This window comes from Carcharodon carcharias, chromosome 10, assembly GCF_017639515.1.
Source record: "Carcharodon carcharias isolate sCarCar2 chromosome 10, sCarCar2.pri, whole genome shotgun sequence".
In the NCBI taxonomy this organism is placed as follows: Eukaryota; Metazoa; Chordata; class Chondrichthyes; order Lamniformes; family Lamnidae; genus Carcharodon; species Carcharodon carcharias.
The window spans coordinates 155,512,073-155,527,748 of record NC_054476.1 but is presented as its reverse complement, the minus strand read 5'-3'; the positions used below and the strand labels follow the sequence as shown (position 1 = coordinate 155,527,748).

General features: G+C 43.3%; 1 protein-coding gene across 1 annotated transcript in view; it reads left to right on the top strand.

Annotated features, from left to right (window-relative positions):
- Positions 1–2,707: 2,707 nt before the first annotated feature.
- The window catches only part of aspa (aspartoacylase), a 30,859-nt gene continuing 17,890 nt past the window's right edge, over positions 2,708–15,676 (top strand). The window contains exon 1 of the mRNA XM_041196748.1: positions 2,708–3,107. Within this exon, the coding sequence (XP_041052682.1) occupies positions 2,869–3,107 (239 nt within the window). The 5' untranslated portion in view covers positions 2,708–2,868. The remainder of the gene's footprint in view (positions 3,108–15,676) is intronic.

The window sequence follows — 15,676 nt, the reverse complement described above, 5'->3', positions numbered from 1 at the left end:
CAATAACAAAGGTGAGTTGGAGGCTTTACTCCGGTAGTGAGAACAAAACCCTGAGAGTAAATGCTTCCTCCTGTAAACAATAAAGACATAAATGCCTCCTCCCCTTAACAGAATTTCTCTCCCTTTTGTCCTCCATCCCTGTAAGAGGGCCTTCCTATTGGGCAATTAAGACATAAAGAGATAAAAGCAAAATACTGCGGATGCTAGAAATCCAAAACAAAAATAAAAATAAAAATGCCTGGAAAAACTCAGCAGGTCTGGCAGCATCTGCAGAGAGGAACACAGTTAACGTTTCGAGTCCGTAGGACTCTTCAACAGAACTAAGTAAAAATAGAAGAGAGGTGAAATATAAGCTGGTTTAAGGGGGGGGGGGGGGGGGTGGGATAAGTAGAGCTGAATAGAGGGCCAGTAATAGGTAGAGATTGCCAAAAGATGTCATAGACAAAAGGACAAAGAGGTGTTGAAGGTGGTGATATTATCTAAGCAATGTGCTAATTAAGGGCAGAAAGCAGGATGAGCAAGGTACAGATAGCCCTAGCGGGGGTGGGATGAGGGGAAGGAATCTAAAAAGGCTAAAAGGTAGAGATAAAACAATGGATGGAAATACATTTACAAATAATGGAAATAGGTGGGAAAAGGAAAATCTATATAAATTATTGGGGGAAAAAAGGGGGATCGGAAAGGGGGTGGGGATGGAGGAGAGAGTTCTTGATCTAAAATTGTTGAACTCAATATTCAGCCTGGAAGACTGTAAAGTGCCTAGTCGGAAGATGAGGTGCTGTTCCTCCAGTTTGTGTTGAGAACCGCTGGAGCAATGCAGCAAGCCAAGGACGGACATGTGGGCATGAGAGCAGGGTGCAGTGTTGAAATGGCAAGCGACAGGGAGGTCTGGGTCATGCTTGTGGACAGACCAAAGGTATTCTGCAAAGCGGTCACTCAGTCTGCATTTGGTCTATCCATTGTAGAGGAAACCGCATTGGGAGCAACGAATTCAGTAGACTAAATTGAGGGAAGTGCAAGTGAAATGTTGCTTCACTCGAAGGGAGTGTTTGGGTCCTTGGATGGGGAGGAGAGGGGAAGTAAAGGGTCAGGTGTTGCACCTTCTGCAGTTGCATGGGAAGGTGCCATGGGAAGGGGTTGAGGTGTAGGGGGTGATGGAGGAGTGGACCAGGGTGTCCCAGAGGGAACGATCCCTGCGGAATGTCGCCGGGGGGGAGGGGGTTGAAGGGAAGATGTGTTTGGTGGTGGCATCATGCTGGAGTTGGCTGAAATGGAGGAGGATGGTCCTTTGAATGTGGAGGCTGGTGGGGTGATAAGTGAGGACAAGAGGGACCCTATCATGTTTTTGGGAGGGAGAGGAAGGCGTGAGGGCGGATGCACGGGAGATGGGCCGGACACGTTTGAGGGCCCTGTCAACGACCGTGGGTGGGAAACCTCGATTAAGGAAGAAGGAAGACATGTCAGAGGAACTGTTTTTGAAAGTGACATCATCAAAACAGATGCGATGGAGGCGAAGGAACTGAGAGAATGGGATGGAGTCCTTAAAGGAAGTGGGGTGTGAGGAGCTGTAGTCGAGTTATCTGTGGGAGTCAGTAGGCTTGTAATGGATATTGGTGGACAGTCTATCACCAGAAATTGAGACAGAGAGGTCAAGGAAGGGAAGGGAAGTGTCAGAGATGGACCATGTGAAAATGATGGAGGGGTGGAAATTGGAAGCAAAATTAATAAATTTTTTCAGGTCCAGATGAGAGTATGAAGCAGCACCAAAGCAATCATCCATGTACTGGAGAAAGAGTTGTGGGAGGGGGCCGGAGTAGGACTGGAACAAGGAATGTTCCACATACCTCATAAAGAGACAGGCATAACTGGGGCCCATGCGGGTACCCATAGCCACACCTTTTATTTGGAGGAAGTGAGAGGAGTTTAAGGAGAAAAGACATAGAGAGCTCCCTATTCCGTTTATAATATCGTTAACTCACCGGGGAAAGTAAAGCGCAATAGTTCCTATCAGTTTCATTTTTTTCATTTGCAGTAAATTTTCAGTTGCTGGCAAGGCCAGTATTTATTGCTCAGTCCCCTAACTGCCTTTGAGAAAGGGGTGGTGAGCTGCCTTCTAGAACTACTGCTGTCCATGAGGTCAAAATTTGTATTTGGTAGTGGTTTTGACAAGCTTGCCAAGCCATTTTAGAGTGTAGTTAAAGGGCAACCACATTGCTGTGGGTCTGGAGTCACACATAGGCCAGGCTGGGTAAGGATGGAAGATTTCCCTTCCTAAAGGACATTAGTGAACCAGCTGGATTCTTATGATAGTCCAGTAGTTTCGTGGTCATCATGACTGATACTAGCTTTTTTTAAATTTCAGATTAATTTAGGGAAGTTAAATTCAGTTAATTAAACTGCTAGAATGAAATTTGAATTTATGTCTCTGGATTACCAGTCCAGTGCCATAACCACTATACGGGTAGTATAGGTAGGGTATACCATTTAGCTGCACTCCATTAATGAAGTATTGAAAGCAATTTTATCAGATATCTTCAATGTGCAGGGCGCCTTGTCGGACACTTACCAATTATCAGTCTGGATAACTTGGAAAGTTAATCTATCCATATTCATTATCAGGGCGTGTCGGGAAACGCCCATAAGTTTAATAAGGTCGCTATATCAGTGCAGAACGCCTTACAATTCTCTGACTGTGAGTTGACATCAATGCACTCTAACCGATTCGTTATTTCAGCAGAAATGAAATGAGGTCGATCTTTGGCAAGTTAGTTGGCCCTCACTAGAAACGATCCAAGTTTCACTTCCGTCCAAAGTTTTTTTTTAAAAAAAAGTGTTCGCATTGCAAGAGTTTTGTTTTTGACAAGAGCCATGGCTTCCGCCGGGGTTGCCTGTCTGCCTGCAATCCGCAGGATCGCTGTGTTCGGTGGCACCCACGGCAATGAGCTGTCAGGGGTATTTTTAGTCAGACACTGGCTTAAGGACAGATCGGAGATCCAGCGCTCGACTTTGGAGGTGCAGCCCTTCCTGAGCAATCCGGCCGCTGTGCAGCGATGCACCCGCTATGTGGACTGTGATTTGAACCGAGCCTTCACGGCGGAAAACCTCAGGTAAGGAGTACTTAACTGTACGTGGCTTTATTAAGAGCGCCAGATGAAGGAAAGATATGCACAGACGTGTTAAGATCGCCTTACAGGTGGCTCTGCGCGATTGCAGAGTTATGGAGATATACCAAGGAAGAGATTGTCAGACAGTAATTTTATCAAGGGCTCCATATGGCACTGTAAGTCACCAAGCTGGCGCCTGTTGATATAAGCCTTATATGACATGAGATAGCTGTCTGGAAATCACTCCCAAAACATCTGTTACAATGCGAGTTCTAGCCCACAGTATTCCTCACAGTAACGGGCGGATCCAGCGTTTATGAGGATAGCAGTGTCATGTGGTGTGTGCACACTGTATTGCAGTGCTGCAAAAGTGGTGCTTTTAAACCAACCTGTTTGTGAGCAACTGAATCCGATTGCTGTAAAAACAAACACAACCTTGCAGAGGTTGGTGCTCTTTGCTAAATGGCAATTGTTTGTGAATCCCTGGTTCTGGGTCAGAAGAAATAAGCAGAACATGACTGGCTCGTTTCCTCGTCAAATTTACTTTTGACTCTGAATTTCGAGGTGGAAAGTGTGACTAAATGCTGCTAGATTTGTACACCCATCTATAGCTGTCTTATAAAGATGGAACTGTTTCCAGTGACTAGTGAAAATGTAGCAAGAGGATTTGGGAGATTCTTCACACAGGGTATTTTAGAATATGGGTTATCTGTCACAAACCACAGTTGAAGCAGTGTCGATAAATCTTTTTGAAAGGGATTGAACTAGTTGCTTGAAAAGTATGAATATTGAAAGGAAAGGAAATAGGATTAGATGAGAGTTGCTTACATGATGAAAAACACTGACAGACTGTTGGGCCTGCAGTACGTGGATAACTTTCAACTTCAGTGCCTAGTGATAATCCAGCAGGCAGTACCTCCCGACTGTTTTAAAAAAAAACTGTCTGATTTTCGCTCCATTGAAATCAATGGGTTGCATATGGGGTGGGTTCTAGAGCAGACAGGTGTTCAGCTCCACCAGGTTAAAGCTGAAAATGACCCTGTTTGATTATTACATATGGGTGTATTTATGTAAATTAGGTAATTGGTAAGGAGGGGATGTTTCTCCTGGCTGGAGCATAGTCCCAGGATGAGGGTTGAATGTTTAGAGCTGAGATGATAAGAAATTTCTTCCCACGGAGGCTTTAGAAATTGGAATTATGGAACTTTCCACCCCAGAGAGCCAAGGAAGGTCAGTCATTGGGTATATTCAAGGCTGAGATCACTAGATCTTTGGGGCTGAATTTTGCTGTCGGTGAGCAGGGAGCAGGCCCCACTCATCGATGTGTAAAATGACGCAGGATGATGTTGGGGGAACCCCTGACATCACCGCACCCCATTTAAATTTTCAGGAAGGTGGGGCCACAGCAAAATCAGCTGCACGCCCGCTGACCCGTCAATGGCCAATTGAGGCCATTGACAGGATCATTAAAACAATTAAAGGACCTGCCCGTCCAACCTTAAGTTTATTAAAGTTTTATTGTAATTTATGAACATTTCCCATCTCGTGTGACATTGTCACATGAGGGGGACATGTTAAGGGATTTTGTTTTTCTACCTTTAATGTTTTTACAACTGTCAGCGATCTCCCTGAGGCAGCACTTAGCCTCAGGGAGATGTGCGCACTCTCGCATTTGAGGAATCCCACCTCCCCTCCGCCCTCATAGTGCTTCCCGGTGGACGTCATTGCTGGGCGGGCCTTAATTAACAGAAAATCCTGCCCTTGGACTCGAAGGGAATCAAGGGATATATATGGCAGATCTGGCAGGGAAGTGGAATTGAGGTTGAAGGTCAGACACGATCTTGTTAAATGATGAGACAGGCACAAGTGGCCGTGTGGCCTACACCTACTCCTGGTTCTTATGTCCTTAGAAGTTTTCTTTGCCCACATCTAAGCAATTGATGCTCATGCCTTTCTGCAAGCCATCAACAATTACGACATAATCTCTGCTGGTTTATTGATTGATAATCCACCACTATCATTAAGGTTAGAGAATAGTTAGGATTCTGAAAGGTAAGAATGCCATTGAATATAAAAAAAAAGATAAAATTGTTAATTATTAAACTTGCTAACTGAGGTTTGTCATACACCCAAAGTCCTAGAGGGTAGAGGGCAGAGGAGCTTACTGAATGAAAGGCATAAATCAGCAGTGCTTAATGAATGAAAGGTATAGGCTCAATAGCTGAACACCAACACCAGGGGCAGGATTTTTCACCTGGGGTGCGGGCACCCGCCCGACACACCCGAGCATAAAATAATGCGGGATGATGTCGGGCAAATGTCTCGATGTCATTGTGCACTCGCGCAATATTTCGGTCAGCGAGTACACTTGAGAGTCGGCAGTGCACCTGCCGACCAATTAATAGGCCTATTAAGGCCATTAATGTATTAATTAACCTGGGTTTTTCGCTGCCCATCCAACATTACGGTTGGTAGGCGGGTGAATCGGCCAGGCGACCTTTGGATTTTTGAGGGAACCTCGTCCAAGGGCGGGATGAGGTTTCCAATATTAATTTTAATAAATGAAAATGTTTGGGCAGAATTTTTATATTCTATATGTTTAGCTGAATGAGTCCAATGTGTGGATGTTTTTTTTCTGCATTTTAAAACATTTATTTGATGGTTTTAAATTCTTCAGCTCCCTGAGGCAGTTCTCTGCCTTCAAGGAGCTTTCATTGTGCGCTCCCCTGTGCCTGCGCTGACTTCAGCGCCCACCCTGCTCCCACCCCCACCTCAGCAGCGCTGAGCCTTTCAGTGCGCCTTTCACGCTGGCTGGCCATTAATTGGGTGGGGGACTGATAGGGGGCAGTGGGCCATTTCCCTGCTGCTCCCAGGCCCCCCACTGTGCCTGCCCAATGCCTGCCTCAAAATTCTGCCCCAGGTACTGTGGTATATATAAACAATTTAGACTTGAAAGCAGGAGGGTTTATCAGTAAATTCGCGGATGACACGAAAATTGGTGGGTTGGTAAATAGTGAGGAGGAGTGCCTTAGATTACAGGAGGATATAGAGAAACTGGTGGTCAGATGGGCTGATCAGTGACAAATGGAATTTAATCCAGATAAGTGTGAGGTGATGCACTTGGGCAGGACAAACAAGGCACGGGAATACACGATGAACGGTAGGACCCTGGGAAGTACCGAGGATCAGAGGGACGTTGGTGTCCATGTCCACTGGTCCTTTAAGGTAGTGGGACAGGTAGATATGGTGGTTAAGAATGCCAATGGGATACTTGCCTTTATTAGCTGAGGCATAGAATATAAGAGCAGGGAGGTTATGCTGGAACTGTATAAAACGCTGTATAACCGGCTAGAGTATTGTGTGCAGTTCTGGAATCTGCATTATAGGAAGGATGTGATTGCACTGGAGAGAGTGCAAAGGAGATTTGCCAGGATGTTGCCTGGGCTGGAGAGTTTTAGTTATGAGGAGAGATTGGATAGACTGGGGTTATTCTCCCTGGAGCAGAGGAGATTGAGGGGGGACATGATTGAGGTGTATAAAATTGAGGGGCATAGATAGGGTAGACAGGAAGGAAATTTTCCCATTGATGGAGGTATCAATAACCAGGGCGTATAGATTTAAGCTAAGGGGCAGGAGGTTTATACGGGATGTGAGGAAGAATTTTTTCACCCAAAGGGTGGTGGGAATCTGGAACTCACTGCCTGAAAGGGTGATAGAGGCAGAAACCCTCATAACATTTAAGAAGTATTTGGATGTGCACTTGCGATGCCATGGCATACAAGGCTAAGGGCCTACTGCTGGAAAATGGGATTGGAATAGTTAGGTACTTGTTTGACTGGTGCAGACTCAATGGGCCGAAGGGCCTTTTTCTGTCCTGTAAACCTCTATGACTCTAAAAGAAACTATTCAGTTTAGCATTAACTTTAGTCAAAGCACCCAGTATGGAGGTAGAAGGAGAAAATCCCGTCTTTGATTACTTTGTAGTTGCTGCAGATAAAGAGAATAGTGGGAATCTCTGATATGTTTTGTTTGGATTGTCAGACAACTTTGACAATGGAAAAGATTTCTAGTTGCATTAAAAGCCAGAAAATCAAAGGATGGAGCATGGGCCTAGATAAGAAGAGAGTCTTTAAAATGCTCATGCAAGGAGTAATGTCAAATGGGCAAAGTGTTAGGTAGAATCTTTTGGGATTTGGTGTTTGAACACTATTGCTATTAATTTACATTAGTGATTGGGATATCAAAATTCACTGTAAGCCAGTGACATTTGCTGCTGCCAGGACAATAGGAAGAGCTGTACGGTTAGAGCATGCAACAACAAATTCACCACAAGATTTGTATCTATTTTGCAATTGAGCAGCCAAATAGCAAATTATATTTAACACTTATAGAAGTAAAATATAGCACAGTGATCAAAAACTCTGCTTCAAAGTGAATGGGAAAGGAATTTAATTGGCAGAGGAACACATTACACAATCATACAGCACAGAAAGAGGTAATTTGACCAGCCTGTCTGTCGCCTTGAAAGAGCTGTCCAATTAGCCTCCCTGACTGTTCTTTCCCCATATCCCTGCAACATTTTCCCTTTAATTGTATGTCCAATTCCCGTTTGAAACTTACTGATGTATCTGCTTCCACCGCCCTTTCAGCTTGTGCATTCCACTCTGTGTCTCTCGCCAATGAAAGATGGCTGCTGATAGCCTTCTGCTTGTGAGCACTGGTTTGCATATGTGCAGAAATCCAACGACATCACTCCATTGCACCCAACCTGTCAGTACCCCTCAGCCATATGCATCAGTGACATTGTTGGAAAGCTTATATCCCTGCTTTTGAATTGATTAGTAAGTGATTATTGGGGATTTCTTTTACAGGCCTACGATTAGAACAAAACAAGGCTTCCAGGTAAAATCCTCATCCCCAACCCACTTCTCCCCCTCCTCACCCCACCCTCCACCTTCTCTCCTCATCCCTCTTCCTTCACTCCCATCCCTTTCCTCATCCTTACAGCCCCACCCTTATCTGCCCCCTCACGCCCTCAACCCCCTCTTCTGTAATCCCCCCCACTGACTCCAGCTTGGATCAAACGCATGTCCTGAGGCTTGATTCCGACTAGGGCACCGACCTGGAAAATTGACTACCCCTCCGTGAGTGACAGGCTCTCCAGCTAATCTGTTTCAAATAAGAATTCAAGGACACCGCCAAAAACACAGTTGTGATGATATGAGCAGCGCCATCTTTGGTCCTGGTTGCTGCCTACCCTGTCACTCGCAATTACATTATGGAGTTAAATACTAGAGCAGCACATGCGTGGCATTGGTAACAGACACAGTCTGCATTCCAGAGCATAATGACTCACTGCCTAAAAATTTGAAGTTAACAGTGAAAGAAATAGGGAGAGATGTAAGATGGACCACAGGTCTGCTGGCACTCATTTCACACTATCTCACAAAGTGAAATTTAGCTCCTCCCTGTATTTTAGAATACCAAACGTGTTGTCTCTACGACCTGGTTTCAGTTATCTTTGCTCACTCCTGAGAATTTGTATGTAGCACAAAACTGCCCCTAATTTGGTGAGATTTGCAGACTCTATCAGCCAGATATGAATGCCCAAAGAGGGAAATACTTGTGTCACTTGTGCTCTTCTGACATTGAGTTTGAGGTACATGTTGCAGCAGAGGGAAGGTTGTCTTCCACTTGGTTGTGCTGCATGTTGCTTGGTTGATGCAGACACAGGAAGACATTCCATGTCTCAGTTTTAATATCCTTTGTCTTGATTAACACAATGCCCCACCAAAATAAAATGGAGAAATGTATAGAAATGAACATAAAACCAGAGGGTAAATTTTGCGAAACCTTGCATCACTTGCAGGGCGTTACCTGGAGCCAGCACATAGCAGAAGATCACAAGCCCACTACTCATGATTGTTCATCTATTGGAATAAAGTGCATTAAATATTAGGGTAAAGATTACAGCAGCGCAGCGTGTCTCAAAATTTACCCTCATATTTCAGTTCTTTATCCTACATTAGAACCTAGCATTTCTACCACAAGTCACCATGGAACCCTAAAGTGGAGTTTATAGAATGGGCACAATGGTTGACCATACAAAGCTCTTTTATATTCAAATCACCTTTTATCTGTTTCCATCTGTGGTCAACGAAAATCATCAACTGAATTTTCCTCCCAATTTTTGCTTTGTTTTTCTCCTTCTGCCCTGTTCTGGGATGCAATTGCAGCTGCCAGTACTTCATCTGAGTTGCCAGTATTCCTTTGGGAGCTCAGACAATATGGGGAGGGGAACATATCACCGTGACCCACTAGAATCAAGTTCAATTTGACTTGCACTCAGTGTTCACAAATGGTCTCCGGATAGCAGTTAGGAATGGGATTGTACCCTCCCTGGTCATGGGCTCTGAGGGTCTATTGTTGTGTGGTTGAGATTAGCTATCTAACACACGCACACATTAGGAATTGCAGATGGGACCTTCCTGCACTGTATGGTAGTGGGATCACTAACTGAGGCATCCAGTGTGTTTTTCAACACTCATATTACATAGCCTTTGAGAAGATGCACAGTGGGATGAGGCTTGAGAGAGAAATTAATGACAGGATTGTGGAATCTGCATTCAAGTCTGAACTATGAACAGGCATTTTTATTTTGCAATACTTAACAGTTCTGCCTCCGGAATAAGCAAGGAAGTTGTAGAAAAAGCTTGGTTTGCTCAACCAAAGTCTTGGGTTCTTCATGAGACTGACTGTTCCATTTGGAAGTAAACTCACAAGCTAAATACACACCAGAATCACCACCACTGACCACTTAACTGGATTTTAAACACAACTGCTTCATACTAGCTTATCATGGGTCGCAAACGTGTATGTATCTCAACCATTCCTCACAAGTAGATGTCATTGATCAGGGTGCCCCGGGAGAGCAAGGAGGAACAGCAACTGAATTTAAAAGTTCAAGTAACTGCAAACGCACAAGGGCACATTTAATCAGAATAGAAATTAAATTTGGTGTTTCTCTAATTTGATTGAGCAGCCTTGGTTAGAGCATCAGTATTTATACAATTTATGAATATTTTAAATTCTAGATCTTGCATGCAATGCTGATTATTTATGTGCGTCTCTCACACACACAATGAATGACAGTGACATAGGGTTATGGATCTTATACATGCCTGTTGCTCAAACTGAGTTCAATAAGGACTTCACGAGTATTACCAGGTTAGCTATAATATGGGCCGCCTACTCCTTTAATAATCTGCCTCTGTTCCAGCAGAATTGTATTTCCTTCTCTTGCCAAATATCATTATGAGATAGAATTACCTGGAAAAACTCAGCAGGTCTGGCAGCATCGGCGGAGATGAAAAGAGTTGATGTTTCGAGTCCTCATGACCCTTCGACAGAACTTGAGTTCGAGTCCAAGAAAGAGTTGAAATATAAGCTGGTTTAAGGTGTGTGGGGTGGGGGGGGGGGCGGCGGAGAGAGAGAGAGAGAGAGGTGGAGGGGGTTGGTGTGGTTGTAGGGACAAACAAGCAGTGATAGAAGCAGATCATCAAAAGATGTCACCGACAATAGAACAAAAGAACACATAGGTGTTAAAGTTGGTGATATTATCTAAACGAATGTGCTAATTAAGAATGGATGGTAGGGCACTCAAGGTATAGCTCTAGTGGGGCTGGGGAGAGCATAAAATATTTTAAAATATTTAAAAATAATGGAAATAGGTGGGAAAAGAAAAATATATATAATTTATTGGAAAAAACAAAAGGAAGGGGGAAACAGAAAGGGGGTGGGGATGGAGGAGAGAGCTCAAGACCTAAAGTTTTTTTTCCAATAAATTATATAGATTTTTCTTTTCCCACCTATTTCCATTATTTTTAAGTATTTTAAAATATTTTATGCTCTCCCCACCCCCACTAGAGCTATACCTTGAGTGCCCTACCATCCATTCTTAATTAGCACATTCGTTTAGATAATATCACCAACTTTAACACCTATGTGTTCTTTTGTTCTATTGTTGGTGACACCTGTTGATGATCTGCTTCTATCACTGCTTATTTGTCCCTACAACCACACCACCCCCCCTCCGCTTCTCTCTCTCTCTCTCTCTCTCTCTCTCTCTCTCTCTCTCTCCCCCCCCCCCCCCCCCCCCCCCCCCCGCCCCCCCCCATACACACACACACACACCTTAAACCAGCTTATATTTCAACTCTTTCTTGGACTCGAACTCAAGTTCTGTCGAAGGGTCATGAGGACTCAAAACGTCAACTCTTTTTTCTTCTCCGCCGATGCTGCCAGACCTGCTGAATTTTTCCAGGTAATTCTGTTTTTGTTTTGGATTTCCAACATCCGCAGTTTTTTTGTTTTTATCATTATGAGATTTTGAGTAAGAGACCCAAACCAATGTATACCATTTATCCGTACCAGCAGACCTGGACCAGTGCACAACTCCTTATAATTTAAGCAAAGCTCTCTCTGCTCTATTGGCTCGATCTGCAGTGGTGCAGTCGGGATATTCTTTTATTTATTCATGGGATATAAGCATCACTGGCAAGCCCATCCCTAATTGCTCTCAAGAAGAGCTGGGACTGTGTTCCTTGTGGGTGGGGCATTTTGAAAGTGCTGTTGTGGAGGTTTAAACTAACTTGGCAAGGGTGTGGGAACCAGAAGGAAATATCAGAGAGGAATACCAAGGTGCACAGAATACTGGGAGAGACGATAGCACTGGACTAGGGAATTGTAAGTTATTAGGCGGGGTTAGAGCAAGGTAGAAAATAATGAAGTCTAATCAGGGATGACGTGCATGTATGTGAATGCATGGAGTGTGGCTAATAAGATTGGTAAGTTACAGGGCGCAGATTGACATGTGGAAATATGATGTTATGGCTATATCATATACCTGGCAGGACTGGGTGTTAAATATTCCTAGATACAAGGTATTCAGGAAAGGTAAGAAAGGAAGAAAATAGGGAGGAGTGGTGGTATTGATTAAGGAGAGCATTGCAATGCTGGAGGGAAAGGATACCCCAGAGGAATCAAGAACAGAATCTATTCAGCTAGAGCTAAGGAACAAAAAAAAGCTGCAATTACATTGTTCGGTGTAGACTATAGGCCACCAACTAGTGGAAAGAATGTAGAGGAACAAATTAATGTAGAGGAAATTACAGACAGGTGAAAGAATTATAGAGCAGTTATAATGGCGGACTTTAATAATCCAAATATAGACTGAGATAGTAGTTGTGTAAAGGGCAGAGAGGGGCAAGAATTCCTAGAGTGTCTTCAGGAAAATTTTGTACAGCAGTGTGTTTCCAGTCCAAGAAGAAGGCAGGCACTGCTGGACCTAGTTCTTGGGAATGAAGCGGGCCAAGTGGATCAAATATTAATAGGGGACATATTTTGGCTATGGAATAGGGCAAAGAACAATCTAGTGTAAGAATAATTAACTGATGGAAAGCCAACTTCGATGGGGTAAGAATGGATCTGGGCCGAATAAATTGGATTCAATTGTTGGCAGGAAAAACAGTAGCTAAACAATGGGCTACTTGCAAATAATTGATAGATTGGGCACAGTCAAGGTCTATTCCCTCGAAGGGGAAAGGTAGGGCAAACAAATCCAGAGCTCCCTGGATGACAAAGGAGATAGAGATGAAGATCAAGGAGAAAAGTGTGCTTATATGTCAGATGAATAATACAAAGGAGAACCATGCTGAATATAGAAGATTCAGAGGGGGAGTGAAAAAGTAAATAAGAGAAGTAAAGACAGAGTAGGGAAAGAGACGGGCACCTAACATAAAAGGAATCCCAAAGTCTCCTATAGTCATATAAATAGTAAAAGGGTGGTAAAAAGAAGAGAAGGGCTGCTTGAGATTTACACGTTGAGTCAGGGGGAATAGCTGAGGTGTTAAATTAATACTTTGCATCTGTCTTTGCCAAGGAAGAAGATGCCACTCAAGTCATCGTAAAAGAGGAGATAATTAATACGTTAGAAGGGTTTAAAATTGAGAAGGAGAGTGCATGAGGTAGGCTGTGTATACTTAAAGTTAATAAGGCACCAGGACCAGATGACATGCATCCAAAGGTACTGAGAAAAGTGAGAGTGGAAATTGTGGGGCACGAGCTATAATTTTCCAGTCTCCCCAAGACTCGGGTGTGGTGCTAGAAGACTGAGAGAGTTCCAAATGTTACACCCTTGTTCAAAAAAGGTTGGAAAGATAAGCCCAGCAGCTACATGCCAGTCTGTTTAACTTCCATGGTGGGGAAACTTAGAAACAATAATTTGGGATAAAATTAATAGTCACAGGCACAAATGCAAATTAATTAAGGAAAGTCAGCATAGGTTTGTTAAGGAAAAATCATGTTTAACTAACTTGCTGGAGTCATTTGAAGAGGTAACAGAGAGGGTTCATGGGGGAAATGTTGTTGATGTCACATATGTGGACTTCCAAAAGGCATTTGGCACAGTGCTGCACCATAGACTCGTGAGGAAAGTTATAGCTTATGGAATAAAAAGGACAGTAGCAACATGGATATTAAATTGGCTGAGTGACAGAGAGTAGTGGGTAATGGATTTTTGTTGTGCTGTGGGAAGGTTCGTAGGGGAGTTCCCCAAGGGTCAGTGTTGGCACCCTTGCTCTTCCTGATGTATATTAATGACCTAGACCTTGATGTACAGGGCACAATTTCAAAATTTGAAGATGACACGTAACTTGGAAGCATTGTAAACTGTGAGGAGGATAGTGTAGAACTTCAAAAGGACATAGACAAGTTGGTGGAATGGGTGGATAAGTGGCAGATGAAGTTCAATGTGGAGAAATGTGAAGTGATTCATTTTGGTAGGAAGAACATGGACAGACAATATAAGATAAAGGATACAACTCTAAAGGGGGTGCAGGAGCAGAGGGACCTGGGTGTATTTGTGCATAAGTCATTGAAGGTGGCAGGACAGGTTGAAAGAATGGTCGATAAAGCATACAATATCCTAGGCTTTATTAAAAGGGGCATAGAGTACAAGATCAAGGAGGTTATATTGAACTTGTATAAGTCACTCATTTGGCCTCAGCTGGAGTATTGCATCCAGTTCTGGGTGCTACACTTTTGGAAAGGTATGAAGGCATTAGAGAGAGTGCGGAAAAGATTCGTGAGAATGATTCCAGGGATGAGGAACTTCAGTTATGAAGATAGATTGGAGAAGTTGGAACTATTTTCCAGGGAGGAGAGAAGGCTCGGTTGAAATTTGCTAGAGATGCTCAAAATCATAAGGGATCTGGACAGCGTAGATAGGGAGAAACTGTTGCCATTTGTGGAAGGATTGAGAACAAGAGGGCACAGAATTAAAGTAATTGGCAAAAGAAGCAAAAGCAACATGAGGAAAAAATTTTCACGCAGTGATTATTTAATGTCTCGAGTGTACTGCATGAGATTGTGATGGAAGCAGGTTCAATCGAGGCATTCAAAAGGGAATTAGGCTGTTATCTGAAAAAGAAGAGTGTGCAAGGTTACCCGGAGAAAGCAGAGGAATGGCACTAGGTGAATTGCTCATTCGGAGAGCTGGTGCAGACACAATGGGCCAAATGGTCGTCTTCTGAGCTGTAAACAATTCTGTGATTCTGTGGTGGTGATGGTGGTAAGCCACCTCCTTGAACTGCTGCAGTCCATGTGGTGTAGGTACATGCAAAATTCTGATAAGGAGGGAGTTCCAGGATTCTGACCCGGCGACAATGAAGGAATGGTGATATAATTCCTAGTCAGGATGGTATGGACTTGGGGGTCTTATTACTGCACAACAGGGTGAGAGAAGGCAGTTTTCACCTGGCAACCCTCTCCTAGTGAGTTCCCAATCTCAGCTATGCCGTTACACATACACATTGTCTCCAGCGCAAGTAAACACAAAACAATGCAAATCACCATGTTGATGTATCTGCCTCTCTGATACCTGGACTCTAAGGGTTAAATTATGAAGCGAGAGTACACGATTTAGAGTTGTACTCCCTTGAATTTAGAAGGTTTAGGGATGCTTTAATTAAAGTTTTCAAGGTATTAAGGTGAACAGAGAGTTTCTCTCTATCTATTCTATTTCTGGGTTTATTGGGGAGTCTGGGGATTACACTAAAAACTAGAGTCAAGCCTTTTAGGAATGAAATTAGGAAACACTTCTGCATGCACAGGGTGGTAAAAGTTTGAATCTAGATCAATTGTTAAATTTAAAACTGAGATCATTGTTAAATAACCATCTGGGGAAGGAGGAGACCTGAAGTTAATCTTTACTCAGTTTAAATTTTATTAACAAAGTGAAACATTAAAAGCATAAAGCTCCTAACGCTACTCACCACCCTGTGTCAATAAGTGTCTTTTTATTTGTGCTCAAAAAATTAATGTCCTCCACCTGATTATCCCTACCCTTAACTTATAAAATTACCAAGATTGATAGATTTTTGTTAAGAACAGGCATTAAAGGATATAGAGCAAAGGTGTATACATAGAGTTAGGTCAGAGATCAGCCATGATCGCATTGAATGGCGTGTCACGGACAGCTTTAAGGTGTTTCCTCAAAGTTGCCCATGATCAAT